This window comes from Arctopsyche grandis, chromosome 4 (genome assembly GCF_051622035.1).
Source record: "Arctopsyche grandis isolate Sample6627 chromosome 4, ASM5162203v2, whole genome shotgun sequence".
NCBI classification, from domain to species: Eukaryota; Metazoa; Arthropoda; class Insecta; order Trichoptera; family Hydropsychidae; genus Arctopsyche; species Arctopsyche grandis.
The window spans coordinates 9,710,820-9,738,649 of NC_135358.1; the positions used below are offsets into that span (position 1 = coordinate 9,710,820).

Consider the following 27,830-nt stretch of genomic DNA (forward strand, 5'->3'; position numbering starts at 1 on the left):
GTGGTGAATTATTTTTAAAGAATGTTCTATTTACAAATAAGGAAAAACAAATATGAATCAATCGATAATTTTTATTTGTTTGGTAATAATAATAGTGATAACTGTCGCTATTGTTTATTTGAATTTGATTCTTTGTTATATTACTCACTTGGTTCGGTGATTACTGGTCACAAATTACTCGTCACAAAGTCACTAAAATCTCTATAAGGAACATCTGGCAGCCGAAAAGTCCATCATACTAACGATAACTATCATAGTAATGAGAACTTGAGTGCCAAATATTGTGTATTCGCGATTTTCATGACAAAAATTGTCTTTGTGACCACCCCAATGTGACGAATAGTCCAATTACCTACTCATTTGGATATATGTATATTAAATCAGTACCTACTTATAAACGTATATAATCTATTTATTTATAAGCATTTTGAAGGTCTTTCTTTGAATTAATTGATAACCGGATTTCAGCGTTGGCTTGGAGGTCATTAAATTACAATAGACCTGTCCATCACCGTACAAAGCAAAAGAGCAAAAAAACATTGTTGACAATAGTGAACCATTTTTTGTGCATAAGGTTCTGTTCATACCTATCCAGCACGACCCAAATCCTGCAAGTACGGACAGTATTCTCTAGTACATTCTATATGGACGCGCATGAATGCGTAAATGTGCATGCGCGGATGGAGTATGAACACGTCCATATAATGTATCAAAGAATACTATCCGCACTTGCAGGACACCTGCAGGATACGGGTCGTGCTGGATAGGTATGAACAGACTTTAAAACATCGTCCTAACGCTTCCCTTTACTGATAACTAAAGCCCGGACCCTGAGGGGGCTGTTCAAATGTTGTAAATGCATTGTTAAAGGTTTGCCGAACCTTTTTTACAAAGCATTTACAACAATTGAACAATAAGCGGCACGCTTCCGGTCCTACCCCTACTGATAACAATATATTATTTTGCTGTCAATTGTATTGTCTATTTTACATTCGTTTGTAGTGTATTTTTAGAATATTTAAGTGGCTAATAACTAGACACCGGATAGTCACAGTGCTTTTTCTAGGAATCGGGGTGATTTAGTTCTATTTACAAAGCTAGAGTCAAAAAAAAAAACGTTCGGCGAACCTTTAACAATGCAATGAACAATACACAGCACCCTCTGGGTCCGTATTTTCAAGACGGCACCTTGGTTATCCGGCCTTTACTAATAACCATTCACTGCCAACGACTATAGCGTTTCCTTTAGTAGTATTTAGCCTACATTAAAAAATTCTAAATTCAAAATCTTTGTGTTCTCGTACTACATTTAAAATGTTTTAAAAATATATTTTCAATATTTTGTTCAATTAAATTGGTTTATTTGTCTGTTTGAATCCAAAAATACTTAATATTTCTAATTTTTGCCCGTGAGAATATTATATTGGCGGCACTGGCAAACTGTCAAAGTAAGTTTTAGGTTATAAAGCACTAACAACTGGTGATTGTCGTGCAATAACCTTAGTCATGTCTAAAACGGTATTTAGTGCTTTAAATGCTTTAGTTTCAACACATTCATCATCTCCAGTTTGTAAGTGGCCGTTATTTCCATATTTATTATCAAATTATTAAGTAAATAATTGAGTTTTAGTAACAATTGTATCCTTTTATTTTGAAGGTGAAAATTCAAATCTTGGAACGATATTAAATGACAATATTTCAAAATGCCTAGAAATATTAAATTTATCATTTAATGACATATCGGAAAGCAATATACTAAGTGATTTAAATTTTATTGTATGTGAAGAAGATAGTGTACAATGGAAGTTTATAGCAACGATTGCTCACACGCTGCTCTCTTTGGTAGAGACTATTAAAAGTGAAACGGATTATACGATGAGTGTGAATTATAAGAAATGCATAAAATCATCATTACAATTTATTGTCTCGATGGGGATTTTACCAAATATAATACCTGGAGTCGGAGTACCGATAGAGAAACGAAGTGAATTTGCGCAATTTTATGAAAGAGAAAACACTCCAATTCTAGAAAAATACATTAGATTGAAAACAACGTGCGATTTGTTGACCGCATTGTGCAAAGAACCAGATGTTAAGTTAATAATATTCACACATTTTCTCGGAGATTATTTAGCAGTATTATTTCAGTTGTGTTATGCTCCCATAATGAGACCGGATATATCTAAAGCGAATAAATCACTCGAATTCATTATGAACGATGAACTGTATGCACAGTTACAAACAGATCAAAGCAATTATAGGATTATTTTAAATACTATTCTATCCAAAACCTTTCAGCCTATGATTATGAAGGAATTAATCATACTGCAGGGTTGCAAAGAACCGGATCCTCCTTTTTTTATGAAAAGAGAATTGAGCAAAGCGTTGAGTAATATCCTAATATCAAAAGATGGCGTATTGTGTGTAATGAGGTGTTTCTTTGATGATGATACTATTGATATTGGAAATCAATGGAAACAAATCGACATAGCTAAACGCTTGATATCTGTTAAACATGGTTCAATGTCTATAGAAGAATATTTGAATAATATATGCAACCAAATTAAAAACATTATTCTGTCGTGCAATAGGAAAGATTATGTCATTGTTGCAGCTGCATGCGTAGCGAACTTAAATGAGAAGTATCCTAACAATGAAGTCGTTTTAGATGTGATTAATTCCACTATGAATAAATTTTTATTCAATGACAATTCTGTAATTGGACCTTTGTTACTATCATCAAGTGAAGTTGCCAAATCTGTGATGATTTTAGATCTTTGTTTCAATACGCCAAAATTATGTCTATCACCTAAATATTTAACGCCGATAATTCACGCAATATTTTCACTAAGAGTGTTTTGTCCATCCATTCCTATGCGACTTGAACTCAACAACATTCTATTTAAATATTTTCAATCGAAATGCTTTTCTTCTGATAAATTGTTCGATACATTGATATTCATGGAAGACAACAAGAATATAATAGTAAATAAAAATGTTGCGTACGAAAGCAAGCCAGATGGAGTTCAAGTAAATTATATAGAAAATGGTTGCAATGTAAATGTAGGAGTCGTAATTAATTGCATATTGGAATTGATTGATGAAAATCCTGATAAAAATGACTTGTCATTGTCTTTTTATGTTTATTGTCTTACAAAATTGCTCAGTATGCATAGTAAGAAAAGAAACGACGCTTCTAAAGAACTTCTGATAAACGAAGACGAAACACACGATCTAATAAATAAAAGTTCGGAAAATTTATTGATTTTATTGAAAGCTCTGGAAAAGTTATCAACAATGGATTCCATACTAAACTCATTAAAAGAGAATCCAAATTTAATAGTTAAATTTATAATACAATTCTTAAACGACTATTGTGTCGACTCTGTGGATAATACTAACATTGCCGGTAACGAATGCGTTGTCATATGTTTGACTTTAATAACCGTATTGCTTTCAAACAGCTCTGATAGTGATATGCTAAAATTGACCTTACAACCGATTGAGCATCCGTTGAAAAAGATTATAGACAGTAATTCTGATGCAGCTGTTGTCTTTTTGTGTAAAGAAATCAGTAACATTATGACCCAAAAGGGGTTTCAAAATCCTTCCAAATCAAAATCAGAATTCGATCAAGCAGTTATTGAAATCTGCGATCCACTCTTACCTGTAAGAGCCCACGGATTGATGCACTTGACCAAGTTATTGGAGCAAAAAGACGCAGAAACAATATCAAAGAAGCATTATGTCCAGTGTATTTTTGAGGTAATTTATTTAAATGCAATATTTTTATTACATACCTCCTTTAAGTTTCACTTACGATTACAATTCAGGAAAAAGTTAGCCTCTTATCTGATCGTTTTCATACTTTGCCATATTGCTCATTTTGGTCATCAATATAAGTAAATGGATCCTCCGCCATTACGATGGTGCAAAAATATCGTGTAAGACGCGTTTGATATCTGCTCGGCGAGATAGTCGTTGACGTTTATCCATCGTTTGTTTATAAGTTTTAAACATAGATGGCGGTAGTATAATAAAATTATTGTTTTTATTCAAAATAATAATTTTATTTACAAATTATAGAAGAGGTATGTTTTTAAAAAACATTGATGTTTTTTTGTTAAATTGGTATTTTTGTACATTTTATATATGTAATTTGTAAAAATATATGTAATTTGTTTAGCAAAATCTCAAAAGCGACGATTCTTATATATATTTAACTGCAATAAACGGATTAGCAGCTATGGCAAATCTGCAAACTGAAGAAGTACTTGAAGTTTTAACTAAAGAATATTTGGATGATAAGAACGCGTCCAATGACATCACCGTTGACAAAGAAGAAAATGTTCAGATACGGATGAAAGTCGGAGAAGTTCTTGTAAAGGTCACCAAAACATTAGGTATACCCAATTTTCTTAAGGGTGTGGCTCAAAACTGAACAGTATATAATAGGTAGAGACTGTTGTGTTCCAAACACGCTTAAATAGGTGCATTTACCTCTTTTGTATGACCTATGATTAGTGTTTGGATACTAATTACAGGGAAAGGCCTCACCCTCACACTAATTGCTAGTCGATTCAGGCGTATACATTATATACTCTTTTCAGGGGAAGTAGCTCCAACACACAAGGCTTTACTGCTGAACACATTCTTAGTCGGTTGTAAAGACAAGGACGATCTACTCAGAGCATCGTCTTTATCTAATTTAGCTGAAGTGTGTAGGGTCCTATCATATAAATTAGGGTCTGTTTTGTATGAGGTAATGATATAATATAACTTTATTAATGAATATATGTGTATGTAATTGTTTAGTGTAATGGTTTTTTTTTCTGTTTTTATAGTTGCTGAATTGCATCGATAGTATTATTCAAACCGATAAATGTTTGGAGTGTCGACGCGCTTCTGTACTAGTTATATCTAGTTTATTGAAGGGTCTGGGAAGGGAGGCGTTGTACTTTTTACGAGAAACCTTACTTCCAATTTATAAAACACTTAAAAAGCTGTATAACAACGAAGCGGAAGATTCCGCAGTAAGACTACATGCTCAAATTGGTCTTGAAGAACTTAACAGTATAGTCAGAGGTGTACTGTTTTCTCCTATTAAAATGGAAAAGCAAATTTTCGTTCTGGATAAACCCAATTTTTTGTAATCTGAAATATTTTCGAATATTAAACATGACTTTTTTATAGCATTTTGTTTTTATTATAAATTATTATAGTTTAAAACAACATTGTATTACATATTAAATTATGATTTTAGTTTGCATTGAAGTCCAAATTGCTTCAATGTTCAAACAATATCAACTACGAGTACTTAATAATATAAATCACAGGAATTAAGCTTCTGATGTATTGTCATCATTATTTTTTTTGCTATTGGTATTGTCGCCGCAGTGACCGCATTCTGACAGCGATATTGAATATATTGAACCGGTATCTGATTGATTATCTGCTAGTTCAACGGAATTTCTGGAATATGAAGAGCCATATGATGCGATTGATATTGTATCCGAATCAACCTTTGTTCCAGGGATTATTTTCCACATAAGAAAAGCTATTCCAGCCACCCCTGCTACCACCAAAATTACCGTCAAGATTTTTTGTGTCAGGTTCTCTGCAATTAGAAAAGCATTATATTATATAATATAAATTTTAAACATTTATTTTAAATGAAGTAATTTCATCACATACGAGTGCTATTGTCAGCCACACGCGCTTCTAATCTCGGTGGAGTTATTTCATTAATTGATTCATCTTCATCGTAAGGCTCTATAGTGCCTGAATGGGGTCTGTAATATCTGATGTTTGAAGACGATCCACTCGCTGGTAAGTTTATTCCAGCTCTCACTGTCAAAGTTTCTGGTTTGTATGAGCATAAAACCAAAAATCTGAATTTGAGAAAAACAATGGGTTTTATTCATTTTATGGGCTTTTTGTTCCTGTAAAATGTATTTATTTATTTAACGTTTTGGACCACTGTGGCATTAGAGGAAGAACCTAATGCGCCACAATGGCCTACATAATAAAATAAGAGAGGGAGAAAACAAAAAAAAAAATAATAATAGATAGAACAAAAAGCAAAAGCAAAAAATTAAGATACAAAAAAAATAAAAGTAAAAAATAATACAGCATTTAACACAATCATAAAAAACTTTATAGCAATAATTAAAATTAAAATAAGTAAATATACAAAGAAGGGAATGTCTTGCACCTGCAGCCTATTCCGATAAATAAGAACAAGCTAAAAAAACAAAACATCCTGCGAGGCCCAAATGGAGTAGATGTGAATTCCACACATACATCACATTCAAATTAAGAGAATAATGATGAGCGTAGGTTACCAGATAAATATGTTAAAATAATGGGTCTACCTGTCTTGATAGAATTTATTTTTACAGAATGCTAAATTACAGAAAAAGGCATGGTCAGGGGTGGAGTCATGGGTGGAGTCAACGAATCCCCCGTCATACCCCCCCAGTTCGAAAATTAATTAATTCGAAAAATATTTTCCATTCTCCTAGGAGTGCACGTACAGGAAGGAGATGGATACGATACGATAAAAATACTACGTGTAGTATTTAAACCATATGTTGTAGTATTTAAACATGCGTAATATTGTCGAAATTGTAAAAGATGGTTGTAGTGCGCAGGTCAGGTTTAGGTGCATCTCTCGCTCTATCGCACACATATACTCGGATATACTCTTCGCACGCATGTGGCTAGCTCTCTTACCATTCTGCTATCCGGATACACACACAACGAATTTCGACAATATTACGCATGTTTAAATACTACAACATATGGTTTAAGTACTACACGTAGTATTTTAATCGTATCGTATCCATCTCCTTCCTGTACGTGTACTCCTAGGAGAATGGAAAATATTTTTCGAATTAATTAATTAATTTTCGAACTGGGGGGGTATGGGGGGTATGAGGGGGGATTCGTTGACTCCAAGCATCACTCCGCCCCTGACCACGCCTTTTTCTGTAATTTAACATTCTGTAAAAATAAATTCTGTAAAACTACGGCAACCCTAAAATAATATGCGATAATCTACGCTCACCAAGCTGGAAAATATCGCATTCAGGCACAGCAGCAACGATTTCATTGAGAAGTCGAATAGCTCTTGGATTAGAAGCCATTCGAAAAATAACTGTGCGAGCAGGAGGTACAACCATCAAATGATGATGTCTACCACGCACATAGTTATTAGGGACATAAAGTTCCAACTGTTTCAGCAACAATGGGCATGACGTATTACCACGTAGTAGCTGGAGAACGAAACGAATCAATGAGAAGTTTCTCCGAAGTTCAAGGGAATTGTACCCCAGCATGTCCAAAAGGAAAGGAGTAGGGTAGAGATATGGGTAATACCCAAACTCTTTCCTATAAAGAAAACGAAGAAATGCTTTTTGCACTTTTTCGATCATCAGAGAGTAATTTGGTTCATGCGGATTCCACACAATCGCATTATACTCTAGCTTACTTCTCACAAGCGAGAAGACAAAGAGTTGGAGAATAACCGAGCATATATGCATATATACATATACATGTTTGTGTATGTATATATACATATATAACAGCCTGTTCCGACAAATAAGAACAAGCTACAAATACAAAACATCCCTGCGAGGCCCAAATGGAAGAGAGTAGATTAAAATTCCACACATACATCACATTCAAATTAAGAGAATAGTGATGAGCGTAGGTTACCAGATGAATATGTTAAAATAATATACATATATTTAAAATAATACATACATATATACTTTAAAAGTTTTACCTTCGCGTACTATGTGTAAGTATAGGCAGGTTTTCTTGTACTATTACATATGTGGCAACAGTAGTGTCATTCACATCACTACCACATTCTTCATGATCTATTCGGAGAGTGTAAGTGTCTCTACTACTAGTGGGGTCTCCTGAGACGGCACATCTTTCGCCATCTGCAGCTTCGACGGCAATTCTTCCTCCAAAGTAAGGTCCTGTGGACACTTCCACTTCGCTGGCGTGAGGCAGACATTGAGTAGCTCGAGCAGAAACTGAAATATTTAACGAATTACTTATTTTTTAACTCAATTAAAATATAATTAGTTTCATAAAACGATTTCATATTATTTATAAAATAACTTACATCCTTTGGTAGGTAGCACTATGCGCTTTATGTTTTTCAATTCGGAATCATTTTTTTCTGATTTTTGTTCCCTGGCTGATTTCATTGGATGAACTTCGAAAGAATAAGTCGTAGCCATACGAAGACCGCTGATCTTTGTGGAATAAATGCGACCTCGCCTGATCTTCTTTCGCTTATTTTGAGTTTCGAATACTTCATTAGTCAATTGCTCCGGCTTTGTAACAACCTATAAATGCAACAAATTTTAGTCACAGAAGTAAAATCGCCACTTTGAAAATTAAAATGTTAGCAGCTTACGGTTGAACGACATCGAGCTAAACCCCATGCTTGCAGCTCGCAGCAATTCACTAAAAATGCTGGAGGGTGTATTTGCGTTTCAGTTGGGACTTCTTCTGCTTTTTCATCATACTCCCAGCGAAGCGTGACATCTCTGAAGTCTGGTTCACCAATCAAATGTATTACTTCTATACAAAGAAATAGTACAAATTTTAGAAATACAGTTTCGGTATTTTCTCAGAGGAAATTCAGTTATTTTGTGGTGGATTGAAGCGGTCGTGACCGTGGAATCGAGATAATTGAGTTCGAATTGACAATGGTGCTAGGATGCTCTGCTAACATGTCAATTATAGTGGGGTCTAACGCGAAACTTGAATTGGCATCTACTGGGATGAACTTTCATTGATTGTGTATTTTATCTCCTACGAAAAATCACTTGTTCCCATATGCTCAAAGACGAACTGATATTTTTTAGTACTTTTGTAAAGAAATTATTTCTCAGATGTACATAATTGTGAAGATGATTTACTCAAATTTATCTAATATTCAGCAGTGCCAGTAGCATAGCTCGGTCGTTAAGCTTCTGCTTTGAGTCGAGAGGCGCCGGGTTCGATCCCTGGGCCCGGGCCGAGTATGCTGTTGGTTAGACCTGGATTTGTGACTTCAGGTTGATCGTTTCCTACCAGAGTTTGCCAATTTTCTCTGATTTCATTGTTGAAACGGTTCCCGGAAAAAAAATTGGCTAAAAATCCCTCCTATACGATATGTCACCTATAATTTGTTATTAATTAACATAGAAGTAGAATGCATAGAATTGCTCTCAGCCTCCAAAAATGTTGCTACAATAACTCTGCGCGGCAGAGTTTGTTCATTGTTTGCTAAACTTCGTCTCTCTCTCTCTTGTCTCTCTTCTGACTTTCCGTCTCTCTCTTCGATGGCTCGCTTTTAGACGACACTTTTGTTAACAATGACCATTCTATGCATTCTACTTATATGTTAATTAATGTACAATAAATAAGTTTGTGTACAAATTGATAGATGTTTCATTGATTTACGAGTTTTACAGTGTCTCGTGATTTCAGTGATTTATATAAAAATGCTGAATTGTAATTTGTTAATTTGTAATTGGCCAGGAAGGCGCATTGGGTACCTGTAAGGCCTTCCTGGTATATATTTAAAATAAAAAAAAAAAAAAAAATTCTGAAGAATATTGTTCAGTCACAGTACTTTTGTACTATACAAAAATTGAAAAAATGATATAGTGACCATACGTCGACAAGTGACCGTTTTGAACGGGACCGTCCCATTTTTAGGTAGCCTGTCCCGTTGTCCCCTAGCACAGCTTCGGGACGTCGAAATGTCCCGTTTTCAAAAACCCGAATTAGATACCCGACTATAGATTCCTATATTCATTTTGAACAGGAAATTGACAGATTTTGAGACATCGACCGAACAACACCAAGATATAGAAAAATCGCGCGATTTAAAAAACACATATATCTCCGAATGTCGAGCCAATCAAAATTTTTTATTACCAGATTCGTGTTTACTGGGCATAGATCTATAAGAAAAGTCATATTTCGTCTCGGAACCATTTTTAGTATCGAACAGTGTTATTGAATACATTTTATGCCTGCCCGGAACTAATGCACCCATAGAAAGAGTCTTTTCACAGATGAACAAGTTATGGACGACCGAAAAAACGCAATTGCAAGTCGCAGTTCTTAAAGCGATGCTGTTAATTAAAATCAATTTTAAGAAATTCTGCCAAGAATTTCATTCTTATTTAAAAGCAAACCCAGCAATACTTAAGAATATTTGATCATCAGAAAAATATAAAACAACATAAATATTTTATATTTATATTATTCATTCCTGTTCTTTTCTTTTCTCCATCAACATTCCTGTTCTTTTTATTAATAAAGAAAAACTATGAAAAATACGCGTTTTATTGAATGCACATTGTATTACGTAAAAATTGGTAGATGTCCCGTTTTGAGGACAAAAATAAATGGTCACATTATGTATGAAGGAAAAATTCTTCAATGTCATATAAAAAGCCGCCATCAATACATTGAAGTTTTTGGCATCAAAATCCGACACATAAAACTAACGGTTTGCTACATTCAAAACCTAGACAAATCCCATTTTGACCAGGCAACCTTACAGTACTTCACGTCTGGGGATTCAATTACGACACTCGTGCGAGACGAGATCATTTTGTCGTGATGCCGAAGACCGGTTCTGGCTTACACGAGACAAACTATAGTCCTGGCTTTGTCCAACCATCGTTTCAGCTTTCCTTATCTGAATTTTAGCTGGCTTATCGAAGTTCCGACACTACTCTCCATAATTACAGACGTTTACGACCCAAAGCAATATTCACTTGAGAATAACATCAAACTACAGTGAACCGCTAAGTTTTTTTTTTAATATTTTAATACTCCATAACGTGAATATATTATTACAAGTTCAATAAAGTTTTTAGATCTATGTATAGGAACTACATACTTTTTGAAGCGAGGGTTCGCGAGGCTGTAAAATGGATTTATAGTCGGTTTGATAGCGTCCCGTCGTGTTCGTTCGACACTAGAGTTATGTCGAAATAGATAAAAACCCCATAAAGTAGGCGTAATTGCTATCCCTGGTTGTGTATCGCCTCCTTTGCTCCCGGAAGCGGATATTTGCTAAGGAAGAAAATCTTCCAGTGAAAAACAACTTGTGAAAATTATTTTCTTCGTACAATATTTAATCGGTAGACCAGCGTGCGCACTCAGGAATAACGGGAAGTCAATTTGTGTCGATAAATTTTAATAATGCCTTCCAACAGATTGTCAATCTTGTTACATACACATCGCTAGTTCACGCTTGACCTATGCATATATACATACATACATATGAATATATATTGGTTGAGACATATGTAGAGGTTCAGGGTTTTGTATGTTTCCTAACTTAACATAATTTGATGATAGATTTTTTTAAAATGATTTTATCATAATAAAAATCTTTGTTTTACAGTTGCGTTCAGTGGCGGCTCGTCCGTATGGGCTGCGGGCTGCAGTCCTCCCAGTACAGTACAAATGCATGCTATTTTTGTTATCCACATGGGCTGCGGGGCTGCAGACCTCCCAGTATAGTACATATTCAAGCTATTTTTCTCTTCATTCGATCACCGGTTTGGTTAACGAGCTACTACAGCCTGAATAATCTCTGCAGCCCCCCCACTATGAAATCTCACGAGCCGCTACTGGTTGAGTTGTATACATACATCCCTACTGGTGTATGCATTTATATGACGATAAAGTTTGTATAATAATACTAGCTGAACCCCGGCATGCGTTAATAACGCATGCAATTCCCGTTCCCGTTCTCGTTCTCGTTCCCATTTGTCGGAAAAACGCAGGTAGCGAACACATTTGAAATTATTGCGTTGCAATGACACTCATTCCCGTTTTTCCCGTTTCCGTTCCCGGTTTATCCCGTTTTTTATTCACAGTAATCTTCCCGGACATGCACACAACAAATCCTGAAAGTTTCATCGTAATCGATTCAGTGGTTTAGCAGCCTATTCGAGGCACACACACAGTATTCATTTATATATATATATGTATATATATAGATAAAAGATAAATTGTATAACTTTTTGCACAGAAAAGATGTTTACGATTAAATACCAAAATAGTAAAAAAAAAATCAGTGGGAAACTTTTATACTCACAATGGTGTTCTTAGTTACATATGTATGTACTTCTAACTGATAGGAGAATACAATTTTATTTTTAAACTTGCAACTAAAAATCAAATATATATTAATAAAAATAATTTTAAATAAAACTATTGTAATTCTCTATTTAAAATATACAAAAATGATCATTTCTCAGTTATTAAATATCTTGAGACTTAAGCATAATGGGTTATTATATAATTTAAACCCAGATCGAAGAAACCGGTTCACAAAGTCATCAGCTCATCATCAGTTGCATCATTGCGTTCGTGCATAAATGGATTAGACCGTTTTCGTCATGCTGTTTAAGATAATAATACGGCGTGGAGAATTTGAAGCAATTGCGCATCGAATTTAATGCAATTAAGCGACCTTTTGTGAAACGAGATCTTCGGTAATTAAATTGTTTAAAATTGTCATCCGCATTATTGTAAAATGAAGATCATTTCTAAATAACCCACATATTATTGTACTGTTGGCTCTGTATTTTTTTACACACTTTTAACAATAGTACGTTCCTGGTGCAATTATCATAATGCGTATTCAAAATGGATTTTTTAACAGAGGAACTACATATGTATGTACATATGTACTATATGGTAGAGGCGTTCCAGTTAAGCGTTAACTCGCCCATCAAGTCAATTAGTTAGCGGTTTAAACATTACCCAGTTACGGTTGAAAATAATTGATAGACAGGCGATGGACTAGTTAGTTAGCTACGAGAGCATAATGTTAAATCGACTGTCTGACCAGCGGCTCTCACACTTTCAGGATCGAGCAGAACGGTTTCAGAATTTATAATAGGGCCTCTAACGACTTCATTGTCTAAATGGACCACCCGTGCACGATATAAAAAAACCGTTATTTTATTGCGTCTTGTCTTAAATTTCGTTAAGAGCTCTTATGCAATCAAGTGCTTTCATTCGCACTAATAAATTGTTGATGGCACGAGCAAGTAATACTAATTTGTTTTTTCAGTTAACCGTTATTCTTCTTTCGATCGAAAGTTTTTGTTATTTATGAGCATATTATTGTATTCGGGTTGGTTTTATTGCATTTACCTAACAGTATAGCATACATTTTTTTCAATCACACTAACATTAATCATATTAAAATTTTTACTGTAGCAAAAAAGTATATATGTACACACAGGCCCGGCCCGAGGGTATATGGCGCCCTTAGGCAGATTGCTTTCAGCGCCCCCCCCCTTAAATTTTTAACAGTAAATTTCATGAAAGTTCTTAAAATTTTATGTTGAAAAAAATATGTATATTAGGACAAAAACAAAAAAAAATTATTTAAATTTTTTATTCAAAATAGGCACGTTTTATGTATAAAAATGAATAAAATAAAATAAAATACGGATAAATATGAATAAATTCGGTAATGAAGACATCAATTTATATTCAACAATGAATTGAAGAATTTTATAGTGACATTTCTTTTTTCGAATATGATTGGTTAATATATTTAATTTCTTGAAGCAAATCCATCCCTGATATTTATTAAAAAGTTTTGGACTATTGTGGAAGAACTCAATGGGCCACAATGGCCTAAATAATAAAACAAGAGATGGAGAAAACAAAAAAAAAATAATAGATAGAACAAAAAGCAAAAGCAAAAAAAAAAGATAAAAAAAATTACGAAAAAAAGAAAAAAAAACCATTTAAACACAATCATAAAAAAATACAGTAAAGTAATAAAATCGTGGATAAATGAAGAGTTAAATGAGTAATAAAATACAAAGAAGGGAATGTCTTGCACCTACAGCCTGTTCCGATAAATAAGAACAAGCTACAAATACAAAAACATCCCTGCGAGGCCCAAATGGAAGAGAGTAGATTCAAATTCCACCCATACATCACATTCAAATTATGAATATAATGATGAACGCAGATTACCAGACAAATATGTTAAAATAGTATCCAATAATCTACGCTCACCAAGGTGGAAAATATCGCATTCAGGCCCAGCAGCAACGATATCATTGAGAAGTCGAATAGCTCTTGGAATAGGAGCCATTCAAAAAATAACTGCGAGTAGGAGGTACAACCATCAAATGATGATGTCTACCACACATAGTTATTAGGGACATAAAGTTCCAACTGTTTCAGCAACAACGGGCATGACGTATTACCACGTAGTAGCTGGAGAACGAAACAAATTAATGAGAAGTTTCTGCGAAGTTCATGGGAATTATACCCAAGCATGCCCAAAAGGAAAGGAGTAGGGTAGAGATATGGGTAATACCCAAACTCTTTCCTATAAAGAAAACGAAGAAATGCTTTTTGCTCTTTTTCGATCATCAGAGAGTAATTTGGTTCATGCGGATTCCACACAATCGCATTATACTCTAGCTTACTTCTCACAAGCGATTTGAAAAGCAAGCGAGAAGACAAAGGGTTGGAGAATAACCGAGCATACACATGTTTCAACGGTATTTTATATAAAATACAATTCCAAATTACTATTTGTAACGACGACAGTTTGCTGTTTTACAAGTTTTATTCGTGAGTCATTGATATTTGACAGTCAACTTCCTGCGTCCCTCGTAAATTATAATATTTTACAATCAGTATTGTTACTTCGAGTAGAAAAATTAAATAAGTTCAAAGAAAGCCAAATTATTACGTTTTATTTTTTTAATTTAATAATCAAAAAAAGAAAAATGGGGGGCGCCTCGCAGCACCCCTCGTCTATGACGTCCTAGGCAAGTGCCTAGTCTATTGTACCTTTGAGCCGGCCCTGTATAGACATGCTGCACTGATACGTGTATGATATGAAATTTGTTCGGTCACGATTTAGACCATTTCGTGTTTATATTCACATGCGCGTACTTAAGAGCAATCAAAACTTATTTTATATTTAAAAAAATAACAGTTTATAGACAATCGTGATGCTGTGCTTTATAATACGTAGCATCAACTGTGAAATTTAGTGCGTACGGCGAAAATTCACGACGGAATAATTGCAACGGTAACGAATTTGAAACGACATAATTAACGGTGAAAATTTAACATATCAATACGAACTGTGTTTGTATGATAATATATGTTTACCGTTACGTATTACGCGAATTTCGTTACATTTCCCTGATCGTGTTACAACGACAGCTCAAATTATAGGAAACATATACATACATATGTAGTATGTACATGTGTACACACAGTTCCATAAAACTTTATCTGTTTTAATATACATTTAATATAACACTTTTATCAGTTCGACAAAAGTACAGGAACGAATCTCAGAATAAAAATTCAATGTTATATGTGGAATATATAATAATAATTGTGATGATGATGAAACAAATGGAGATGACAGCTAGTCACTCCTAATATTGAATCAGTTTCCATATTGATGTATCGCAAGGTGCATTTTTTCGTCTTTAATTAAATATACTTAGTGGCGGATCAAGTAAAGGGGGGGGGGGGGGCGGATCAAGTAGGATTTTACAAAACCATATTTTTTTTATTTATTTACTATATGTACTTGAAACAATAAGGGTGAAATCACACAGCGGTGAATGTGGGACGTGGTTTTTTTTAGATGGTTTTAATCATTTAGAAAAAATATCGCGTTCATGGGATGCTTACAAGGTACATATATGTAGTCCTTTCAAAACGTCCAAAAAAAAGACCCCTCTGGGTGTGTTCGGTAAAATTGTATCCTTGTATTTACCCTTACTTGAGAGTGATCGATAACGGTTTTAAAAAATGTTAGAGAACTTGTCGACGTTCCACGTACCACATGCACATCCAGCGCTGTGTGATTTTGGAAGAACTTAATAAGAGGTAAAAATAAAATAGGTACTATTTAAAAATACTATGTAAAATAGGTATTAATATCATTTATTCTTGACTTACGAACGTATTGTGGACAATGATAATAATTTGTAAGTTGTAAATTTTGGTAGAAAAGGTCCATTTCGGGGCCCACAAGATTGGGGCCCCCAAGCGCGCGCTTATTTTTATGTATGATAAACCGCTGCTGAATATACTCAATGATTATTTAAATAGCACTTATGTTGTTTTTATGCTAAAATGATGGTGGTTTGTAATCACTGATAGGCTTTACTAATTTTACTAACAAAATATGGATCAGATTCTAATTTTCTACTGAAATAATAAAACGGCACAAGTATGAAACTTGAGAATCGGTGATGTTAATGTCATTATTTATAGAGTCACCAATTACGCATCCGAGAAAAAGAAGTGTTTATTTTTGGCGTTTTCCGTTTGACGTCCGTGATTTCGTAAATTCCGTTACTCAATTTTATAATGCATTTGTGCTAGTCTACGCTGACAAGTATGTGGAGGTGAAGGTGTTTTACATCACAAATTTGACGTTTGGGAATTTCAACGTCCGTCCATCACACGCTCACGCTTCACGCACCCTTGCAAATTCCTCTTTAAAAGTCGAGGGCCAGCCCTGTGGGTGTATGCCATTTTGTCGTCTCGAGATCGCAACACCGCTCCATCGGATAAACACGATTATGTATACGTTGAATAATTCAGAGATCGGTAATGCGCCATTATACTTTCAAGGACGGAACCTTTTCATATGAATTTGTGTTTTCCCGTGTGTTCGTTTGTTTATTTATTTAGTTTTGTGTGTGTGTGTTTTTTATTTCGTTTTTTTTGACATTCATCGCGATGACAATGATGATGGAGGTCGTTCGAAAATGTGCGCTTTTTATCGAGTCTAAAAATATATTTCAATTATTTTAGATGGGGGGATGGGCGGGGGGGGGGGATGGGTAGACAGGAGGGAGCCGATGAGTTTTTTGTTTTGTCGTGTCCGACGAGAGAAGGGGATGCTACTAGGGGGTGAATATTGAACAACGGACATATCGACAATGTGCAAGCATGTTCTACGCCTATAGCCTATATAGGATTTACTTATACATTTATTTTTGGGCATTGCGTTGTTCCGGCGTGTTGGTATGTATGGCAGGATGCCGATTCGACAGGCTGGAAATTAATTCACGCGGTAGCCGCGCGCTGCTCGCTCTCTTTTGAATTTAAACGTCAAAAAATTGATTGTGACGCGCGAATCGTTTTTGTTTCCGCAACAATTCACACGTCGTAGTAGAAAATCACCGAAAAATGTTTTTTTACTAGTTCATATAGTAATTTTATTTTTACATTAAACCCCAATGCGCCTTCCTAGACAATTAATTACAAACATTGCAGCATTTTTATTACATAAATCGCTGTATTTCGAGAGGCTGAAGAAATTAACAATTAATTAATCCATAGAGACATCTATGAATTTAGACTTGTACATAAACTTTTACATATTGTACATTAATCAAATTCAAATATTTGTGACATAGCGGGTGGGATGGTTTTTGCCAATTTGATAGAGGAACCAGAGAAATGTAATATTAATAGAAGTGGCTTTAGGTGTTCTTTTGTTGTCAAGTGACATTCTGTCCACGGACAGATCTAAATAATTTTAGCATCAGTCGTATTTGACGCTTGGTGCTCGACGTATGTCCGATAAAAACTTCTCTGTTTGTTTATATTACTCGCAAGATGGGCAAGCATCGGTAAAAAATGCACAATACATTCAAAAACACACAATAAACAATATGGGATACATTTTTATAAGTAAATTGATCCGATTGTATTCCGTGCGATGTAGCGTATTTATAGACACGTACCGCGTAAAATTGACAACAATTATTTATTCGTAAAGCCCCTCTATTCTTATTACATCTCTCTGAGAGGAATCGTTTCAACAATGAAATCAGATAAATTGGCAAACTGTGATAGACTTGGGAGTCACAAATATCCATGTCTAACAGCGGCATTAAATATTAGCACGGGATCTTTCGGTTCTAAATATAATGCATGCCTAATGTATGCGTCTTTCGTGATTGTCATTTTAAATATTTCAGGTGTCATACGTCAAGTCATGCAGTATCCGTTATACATAATGTTGGTCATAGTGTCATCAATACGTGATTGAAATGAAAAAGAAATCGGCGTGTCACTGCCAATGTATAGTAAAAAAAAAGTGTCCGTTATGATTCTTCAGAATTGATGCATGCAATTTTAGATTTATATAAAATATTTGACATGTTAGATCATAATAAAATAGTCAGGTGTTTAAACGCGAGCGCAATTTCTTGGGGAGGGAATTTCACGTTTATGTAGTTAGTTATATAATAATGGTCGGTTTATAACCAATTCAACAAAGCGGTGTAACAATCTTCATAGTTTCATCACGGATTGTTCATTAAGAGTTTTACAGTTTCTTGACATACCTACCCATTCGTGGTGTTTTAATAAACTAATATTATTTTAGTAAAAGTGTCACAGCTTTTAACAGCTACAAACATACATACATACATGTAAATGTTTGAATATTAGTTTTTTTAATACGATGTCAAGTTCACAAAATAAATACGGTTTGGAATGACCCGGAACAAAACGAAATCCACAAAACGACAGCTTCAGCTCGTGAAAAATTAAATAATAAAAAAACTACATGGTTAATTTTGCGGGATATTGATTTTCGCGCGAGGAAATATTTTGTTTATTGTGAATTCTACATAAGGAAAATACCTATAATGGTGCATTTACATGAAAAAAATAAATGCTGAATGTAAATGGTTTTCAAGAAAGAAAATTAATTCGTAAATCTTTTGTATTTGGCATAAATCAAATGATTTTTTGTATTGTTTAGGTTTATTAAATTTTTCATTTCAAGTCTTGATCGATAGGGTTAGATTTACATAGATTCTTCTATGACTTTAACTCGTGCATAAATAGTAGTTCAGGTCAAACTTGGTATAGGTATTCACTGCTATATATCTCATGAAAGACTAGTTTTGTTTAAAGAGACCGAACAACTGCCCACTTCATATATCTTTCACCCACTCTAAAGCCATCGTAGATAACATGAACATTCCCTTTTCTATCTAAGACCTTATATCATTGACACAGCTTCAAGTTCAATAATAAGTTACAATTATAAAAGTACACATATGTATGTATATGTTATAGTCCAAGTATTCACTCTGGTTTGTTCATGAACATACTAGTTTGTTCATACACTAACTATTGGATTTAGTTTAAGAGCTAATAGTCAAAAGTTGTCTTCAAAAAGACCCACCAGGTGTCGCATGACACTTTTAGCTGTCAAAATCTTTGAGATGTCAAGAAGCCAAGTATTTAAAAGGGAAATCCCATGGAAACTGCATTATGACGTAGCTATAATCACCGTTCCCGCAAATTTTTAAAATATTGCAACCCAGGGTTACCATGCAGATATAGAGGATAGTAAAAACGATTGAGAATATTTATGCCTAAATAGTTTGTTCATGAATAAACTAATTCGTTTATCAATTTATTTTATTGTTATGTTAGGTAGGTATACAGGTTGGTAGGTTACAGTTGAAGAATATCTTCCCGTTGTAATATAATTTGACTATTTGGATTATATTCCATCTAACCTGATACCAACTACCGTTAAAGTTGATGTGTATTTTCAGTTATAATATATTTTGTTAATGTTAAAGCAAATACAAAATAGTACATCATTTTTAAAGGCCTGTGTCTCTTAAATAAATTGCTCTACAATAGTGAAAAAACTAAATAAAAAATGGAAACCACATTACAACATTGGTACAATTCCCGTTTCCACTAATTTTTAAAATATCGCAACCCAGGATATGTATATGTTACAGTGAAAGCATATTTCAAGTGAAAATACGGCCAACTCTTACTTAAACTAACCTATCCTAACCCTTAAATAATACCAACCCTAACAATCCTATCTTAAATGAATAAAACGAACCCTGAAAATGGAACTGGTTATGATTTCACTAAAGCGTCAGTGAAAATATATTTTCACTTGAAATATAATTTCACTGTGACATATAAACACATAGGGGATGGTAAAAACGATTGAGAATACTTAAAATTATGTTAGTTTGTGCACGAATAAACTAGTTCGTTTGTCAATTCGTTCTTTTGTGAAAAAAAACCATTTTTTTTTGAACAAACTAGTATGTTCATGAACACTTGAACTGTTACATACTCGTACATATGTACAATATACCCTCTTATTACACATTGTGATAATGCTGAATTATAAAATGTTTACTTATTATGACATACAATACGATGAGATACAAATTCAAATTGGGTTGAGTAAATAGTTTCCACTGCAAAGTCACATTCGTATATTAATAGGGATAGAGGTTCTCTGATACTCGGGTACCTGTAAGCGAGAGCAATACCTGCTTCGTAGTAATTAGTGGTTTATTCGAAGCGCATTCGTGAGATTTTCGAATTAAAACGTAACGTGTGCACTCCATTATTCAGTCGTCGCGTTAAGTGCCAACATAATTCATACCAAATCCGCCTTTCCGGTTTTTATTGCTTCTTTTCCGTGAGATAAATTTTGAGAAAGAAAACCGCCGACAAGCACACACAAGTCTATTGACCAAAATTGTAAAACAAACGTTATATAAATTTACTTTTTATATTGAAAATTAATGTACACAGAGTAATATAAAAATTATATGTATGTATGATGACGTCAGTCGGTAAGCGGCTTAGCCATATTATTGATAGAAGGCGTCATGAGAAGAAAAAAAATAGTAAACATCAATCAATTTTGGATTTGGGCCATGCTGAATAGAATATTACCGGTATGAAATATATATATTTAGAAGATTTTTTACATGTTAGATTTTTATGTATTAGTACATCCGTAAATTGGCGTTGACACCGTTTAATATAGCTGTACAATTAGAATATGTATTTACTATGAAACGAAGAGTTATGCGCTAGCTGATAAATGTTTACTTAAACTACATACTCTGTACATATACATACGAGTAGTTTTGCAGTGTCAAAAATATTGATATTAATGTTTTTTGTAATTTTCCGAGTCATGCCATAGCCAAATCGGATTAAGGATGATGTAACATAGCTACTGGGTTGATAGTAACCAGTGGCGGTTGGTCAGATGCTGTATCTCACAGTACATAGTTGCATCTCGGAAACACTGCTCACACACATGCAGCTATGGACTGTGCGATAGAGATACAGCATCTTATCAGCCACCACTGACAGTAACGCTAGTGAATTTCTTTATTTTTTTTTATTACAGGTAAACCAATTTTTTTTGTACATATGTAAGTATTAACAATTCCAAACATTATAAATATAATTATTTTTATCGAATTTGTCCATATCTATGAACAAATTCGATTTAAATCATTTTTTTGTACATAAATTTTGACAGATTATGTAGGTGGGTAGCGTATTTATAATAATCAACAAAGTCAAGACGCTATAAATTCAAATTCGCAAGAAACGGGGATAGTTTGCCATTTTGGTGGAACCGTTTCAACAATGAAATTAGGTCCATTGCAAAATCTGATAGGAAACAACTGACCGGGAGTCAGATATATTCAGATATATAAGTCTGGCCAGCAGCACCGGGCTAAGGATTGAACCCATGACCACTCAGTTGAAAGCATTATACGCTAACTACTGAGATATGTTGCTGGTTAATATTACACAATAAAGCCACAATTAATTTTGTATTTCGAGTACATAAGTTAGCTTTAGAAGGTAAGTTGAATGATAGCCGGGTAATACTCAAATTAAAGTTATTTTATATAATTTTTCTTATTGCCCTTTAATATTTTCCGGTCATGAATTGTATTTTTTCGTCATGCTGAAACCCTTCTTTTTTCAGAATTATAAGCGCTATATTTTTTATTGTGATCATTATTTTTTTATATCATTCTTAAAAGGAGCAGCCGTTGTACAAATATACAAAGATACATATGTATGTACACAATCGAACGTATACAAAGTATCGGATTTCTCAAAAGGTAAATGCATATTGTATATCACATATGTACCTATGTACTTTGAATGCATGAATTTGACCTTAATTTGCACGCTTTAATTTGAATGAACTCTTAATGGACTTTTCTATCATTACCGTTAAGCGAATAATTAAAAGAAGTACAAAAAATGGATTAACGATCTATGATTATTATAATGATACAACAATGAAAGCAATGATATTAATCATTAGTCAACAGTAAAAAGCAACATTGAAGCGTTATTTTATCAACCCAATATGTACCGTAGTGCGAATAATGAATCTGGAGAAGAAATCCAACGAAATTAGAGCAATTTTTCAAAATGAATGTTGTGGAATCTAAACCGACATGGCATACGACAAATGGCCTGCAATTAAAAACGAATCTATCCTGCTTATACAGAGTGATCTTGATGAATCGTGCCACACGTCGACTGACATTGCAGACAACAATAGTGAGTTTTGGGAGATGTCATTAGCCGTGAACTATGGTGAATCATCACCTGATGTCGATTGTTTCGCGTGACATAAAAATGGTCCTCACCCACCTGCATATATTTAAATGAGAACAAAATCTCCAAAAACCAAACATCCTATTCAATTCGCAATAGATTATGAAGCAAAAATGAATTATCATGGTGTGGAACAAAGCCTCACGAGTAACTGGCACTGCATGTGCTAACTGTACCGTTAAAGAGTAACCAGAGGACTTGGAGTGAACCATTTCATCCTGTGCAATTTAATAATATTGCAGCGAATGCATATTCACGCCAAAGAGCACTCGATTCAATCTGATTTGGATTTGAGGCGATTGTAATATCCAAAGTCGTTTCGATAAATTGGAAGGGGAAGTAAAATTCGATTAAACATTCAATGCTAATGAAGCAAAGGGAGCGCTGTATATAATCTTCTTTGGAAAGATTTAAAAGAATTCTTAATGATAAGTGCTGATTTTATCGAGTAAGCACATCTTGTTTTAATTTAATTGTACGTATAAATTACACGGATCGTGGTAATTTCTTTTCTTTTTCGTATTAGCAATTTTGTGTATCGCCCAATTATGCTAATCAATGATGCACATGTTGTGGGAAATTCGCTTAAATTTGCTCTAACTGCAAATCGGTTGAAAGTAAACAATCATTGCACACAGTGGTGATCTAGAATTTGAAAAATTTCGGTCAAATTATGTGTTTTTACTACTTTTATTGGAATTTGCGGTGTAAAATGGAGATTACTTTCGTTTCGACATAAAAGCTAGTAGAGCGCAACAATGTCACCATAAAAAAATTGAATAAAAAATAAATGTAATTGGATTAGCTGTGAATGTGTACCATTTTTTTTAAATGTAGTGAATTAAACGATTTTTTTAGTCGAAAAAAGTACGTAGTAGTAAAATTTGAAGAAAAATTTCATATACTTCTTAACAATGAATATGAGTTTTTAATTCAAATTCAGTATCTGATTTGAAATGCCACTGAAATCTGAAAAAGTTTCACACTACATAATTTATTTATACTGAGAGATTTAATTCTTAGCCAGATCAGTAGCATCGCTCTGACGGCCATCACATAAATAAATCTCGAGCGAAACTTTTCAAACACAGTGTTTAATTAATTTCATTTCGGTTAAAAGTAAAGTTTCAGAGCTTCGAAATCGAATTTGTACATTAATTAATAGAAATTAAGAAAGTTTCACTGGCCTCTATGTATTTTAAAAACCCTCTGTGTGGATTTCTGCTCGCAAGTTCAATATACATATATTTTTTTTACGTATTTTCCATAATTTTGGTTTCGCATGAAATAATCAATGTGCGCGATATGAAGAAAAACCGATATTATTATTTCTTATTTAAGTAAAGATGCCGTTAGTTTTATTGAATCGTGAATAATTCCAAGGCGAGTCAAGCATTTGCATATGACACGGTTTGAACTCGTACAAACTTATCGTATAAATCGTGAAAATTCGTCTCTATTTATTTCCGCGTTTCAAAATAATAATAAAATAAAATATAGTTCTGTTTGTTATGTGTAGGTATTTATTTTGAAGCTTCGAAGCCAATGCATTTGGTACGCGCGCGCAGCGGTGATATAATTAACTAGATGTGTTTTCAATTCGTTGTTTGAATTTTCAGTCTGCTTTTCACGGTGAATTTCCGCTGGGAAATCATGTCAGCGCTTGTTAAAATACGACCGGAAAATTAGTATGCGACTCGCCCCATACTTTGTTGTTTGATGAAACAATCAATTCTATTGTAATCTCTAGAACCCAAAGGCAATTTTTAAGTTAATTTTTTTTTCTTCTCAAAATACGAATGTTTTGGATCAATATTGTACCGTTGTAATTTGTTTTATTTTTTAAAAAAACGTTATTATTTAAAATATATGTTACATCATTAAACATACTCTTTAGAAAACTGTTTCGAAAATTCTGATCTTCACAATTATAAATTGTGTAATTAATAGTTATAATTACACAAGTTATATATTAATATAAATAATAATTTTTTTTATAATTAGCATGGCTCAATTTGTGTCAATACGAATATTTTCAAATATTAAATAATCAATAAAACAAACAAATGAATAATTTTAAATTTAGTACTCGAGCTTTTTGAAAAATATCATTATATATTATATTTTTATTTTATTTTTCCCTAGATATATACCAGGAAGGCCTAACAGGTGCAGCCTCAATGCGCCTTCCTAGACAATTAATTACAAACATTGCAGAATTTTTTATTACATAAATCGCTGTATTTCGAGAGAACACGAAAAATTAATTAATTATTTCATTAATCCATATACATACATTTTACATATTGTACATGAATCAAATTCAAATATGTGTGACATAGCGGGTAGGGTGGTTTTTGCCAATTTAATGGAGGAACCGTTTCAACAATGAAATCAGATTGGCAAACTTTGATAGGAGACGATCGACTTGGAGTCACAAATATCCAAGTCTGACCAGCAGTATTAAAGATTAGCACGGGATCGAACCCGGTAGCCTCTTGGTGCCAAACAGCACTGAACTGTATATATATATATATTTTTTTTTTTAAGAGTGGATAAATTGAATTTGCTTGGTTTTGTAATTCACTACTGTAGAGCAATTTATTTAAGAGACACAAGCCGTTATAAATTATGTACCATTTTTATTTGCTACTGCGTATGTTAAACATAAACAAAATATATTATAGCTGAAAGAAACATTAACTTTAACGGTAGTTGGTATCATGACAGATGGAATATATTAAAAAAATGGTGAAATTATATTACAAATGGAAAATGTACTTCAACTGTAACATATACAATAAAACAAATTGATAAACGAACTACATAGTTTATCCATGCACAAACTATTTCGGCACAAGTTTAAGTGTTCTCAATCGTTTTTACCATCCTCTATGTCTGTATGCTAACTCTGGGTTTCAATATTTTGAAAATTAACTGAAACGGCAATTAAAGCAACGTCGTAATGTATGTAGTTTCCATAAGATTTCCATTTTAAATACTTGGCTTTTTGATATCTCAAAGGTTCTGACAGCTAAAAGCGTCATGCGACACCTGGAGGGTCTTTTTGAAGAAAGCTTTTGACTTTTAAAAGCTTTTAACTAAATCCAATAGTTCGTGTATGAACAAACTAGTATGTTCATGAACGAATCGGAGCAAACACTTTGACTGTAGCATATATCTATTATATGTTGTTTGTCTTCATTAATTTAATTTATTTAATACACATCTTAAATTTCAACGAATTCAAAAAGTCGCTATACAAATAAAATCTTTTTACATCGTAAATTTACCAAAGAAAAATTAGATTAAACAAAATGTCGGAGCGTTAATGCGGAAGCTATTTCCTCTCCGCATATTATGACGTATCAAGTCACATCAATCACGTTGATTTTGGAGTGGTGATCGTTGAGGGAGACGAATCTTTTTTTACGGAAACCGAGTGAGTTCCCAGAGCTGTCGTGAACTGTCTTTGAAATGAAGACATTATTTTCTCACAATCCTGAGAAACGAGCGTCGGTCACGTTAATGCAATCACTTCCTGTCGTCAATATATCATACGACTTTCTTTCATACATTATTGCGGGTACACTTTTTGTTTCCTCTTTCGTAAACTCAATTATATCAAACGATAACTGTTCAAATTCACATCGCATCTGAAGATTTCAAGTTTTTGTATCACCCAGCGGAGATGTTCGTCACAGCCGCATCAGAAACGGCAAGCGAGCGTGAAATGTTGAACAAGAAAACATCAATACGCTAATTTTTAACTTAAATTTAACAATATTATATTTGAATTCATTTAATATAGGTATATTCGAGACTTGGACTTATGAATTTAGGGCTAACACTTGAGGTTTTTGGGAGTTGTTAACATATTTAGGCCTGTTAGGCCTTCCTGGTATAAATTAAATAAAATAAAAAATATTGCGAAATCCTTGAAGATCTTTACTACCACGAGAATCGAATCAGTAAACTTTAAGTAATATTGTCATTAAGTTCATCGAATTGATCCAGAACATGGAATAGCAACAAAACAAAAAGGCATCGAATTTAAATTGTTAAAAAAAAAACAAAAGCTCTTTTTTTATTCACAAAATCTAAGTTCATTTATTTATGATTCATTATTATGTTATTTTCTTCTGATTAATATGCTTTTTATTTGTATTTCTTGGGTGCGATTGTTGTTGGAGATGTTTGTATTTATTTAATGTATTTTAATCCATTTTTCACGTCGTCTTTTGATCATTATTGCTATAATTTTTCAGAAATGGGAATTCTAAGTCTTATATGCATACTCTATAGATGACGGCAAACTTGTAAGCATGTACATATACATATGAGCCGTTATATTTGAAAGTGGCAGAATTCCAATTTTCAATTCCAAAAACGCTATTTCTGTTTGAATTGTTATCACTTCTTTTAATTCGATATGTCCAGAATCTCAGAGAAGCAGAATAAACGTATTACAGGCCACCAGTATTTTTAAATTTTATTAAACGCAGAACATTATATTTAATGTTTTGCAAAATATTTCACGAAATGAAGAAAAGTGCACTTTTGCCACTTTCAAATATAACAGCTCATATGTATATTTATTAATTATGACTACATAAATTTAATTTATAAAAAATGTATTCACGTATGCATACTATTTCAGCGGCTAAAGGCAATAATTCCGTTTTAGAATTACAATACACGAATTTAGTTCTAGTATCGGAATCCATTGAGCAAAAGTTCAATGACTGTATACTAAAAAATTGAACAATAAAAGGCATTATGTATTTACCTTGCGAGGGTTCCCTGCGTCCGCTCGTCGATGTCACCACGAACAATCCCAAACACAACGCAACACAGAACGACTGCCTTTGAAAAGCCATCTTCATTGTTCTTCTCTATTGTTTGTCAGCTCACGAGTCGGTAAGTCGGTATTTTGATCACGTTTTACCCGAAGCGGAGTGTATTATGAATTTCGATCACAAGCACACATTTAACTCTTACATATTTGACCGGGCACGCACCGTATGCGTCTGCCCTACAGTCATCTGAAATGCGAACTGTGGCCGTGGAAGCTGAGCTCGACGATGATGATGATGGTCGTGCGGGCTCACCGAACCGTGTCCTTTCAATTCGGAAGTGGGTGACGTTACCGGCTTTCGATTGTCCACTGTCCAATGACTGTCGCAATCCTTTGTTTTCCGAAATTCAATGTATAGTCCAATGTTTACAGTCACATTTTCTATCGAAGTTCGTTCGGTGTTGGCGATTAGATGAGTTAGCTAGCGGCTTGTCCGCTCAACGTTCTGAACGGCAAT

General features: G+C 33.8%; 2 protein-coding genes across 2 annotated transcripts; one reads left to right on the forward strand and one right to left on the reverse strand.

The window, feature by feature from the left end:
* Positions 1 to 1,420: 1,420 nt before the first annotated feature.
* On the forward strand, positions 1,421 to 5,194 carry Tango6 (transport and golgi organization 6). Its single transcript, XM_077429256.1, has 5 exons — positions 1,421 to 1,570; positions 1,658 to 3,765; positions 4,187 to 4,403; positions 4,611 to 4,762; positions 4,845 to 5,194. Exons 1-5 carry the CDS (start codon positions 1,507 to 1,509, stop codon positions 5,151 to 5,153), a joined length of 2,850 nt encoding a protein of 949 aa, XP_077285382.1. The 5' UTR covers positions 1,421 to 1,506; the 3' UTR covers positions 5,154 to 5,194.
* LOC143910677 (uncharacterized) lies at positions 5,190 to 27,830 on the reverse strand. Its single transcript, XM_077429257.1, has 6 exons — positions 27,305 to 27,830; positions 8,438 to 8,604; positions 8,141 to 8,366; positions 7,790 to 8,048; positions 5,695 to 5,891; positions 5,190 to 5,617 (listed from the first exon to the last, which is right to left on the reverse strand). The coding sequence occupies exons 1-6, from the start codon at positions 27,399 to 27,401 to the stop codon at positions 5,340 to 5,342; spliced, it is 1,224 nt and encodes a 407-aa protein (XP_077285383.1). The 5' UTR covers positions 27,402 to 27,830; the 3' UTR covers positions 5,190 to 5,339.

Bases quoted from the DNA above. Each gene is read 5' to 3' on its own strand.
- Tango6 (XM_077429256.1), top strand. From the start codon at position 1,507: ATGTCTAAAACGGTATTTAGTGCTTTAAATGCTTTAGTTTCAACACAT. The intron at 4,404-4,610 runs GTATACCCAATT...TACTCTTTTCAG, and splicing joins AAAGGTCACCAAAACATTAG to GGGAAGTAGCTCCAACACAC. The intron at 4,763-4,844 runs GTAATGATATAA...CTGTTTTTATAG, and splicing joins TAGGGTCTGTTTTGTATGAG to TTGCTGAATTGCATCGATAG.
- LOC143910677 (XM_077429257.1), bottom strand. From the start codon at position 27,401: ATGAAGATGGCTTTTCAAAGGCAGTCGTTCTGTGTTGCGTTGTGTTTG. The intron at 8,605-27,304 runs GTAAATACATAA...TTCTTTGTATAG, and splicing joins ACGCAGGGAACCCTCGCAAG to AAGTAATACATTTGATTGGT. The intron at 8,367-8,437 runs GTAAGCTGCTAA...TTGCATTTATAG, and splicing joins TAGCTCGATGTCGTTCAACC to GTTGTTACAAAGCCGGAGCA.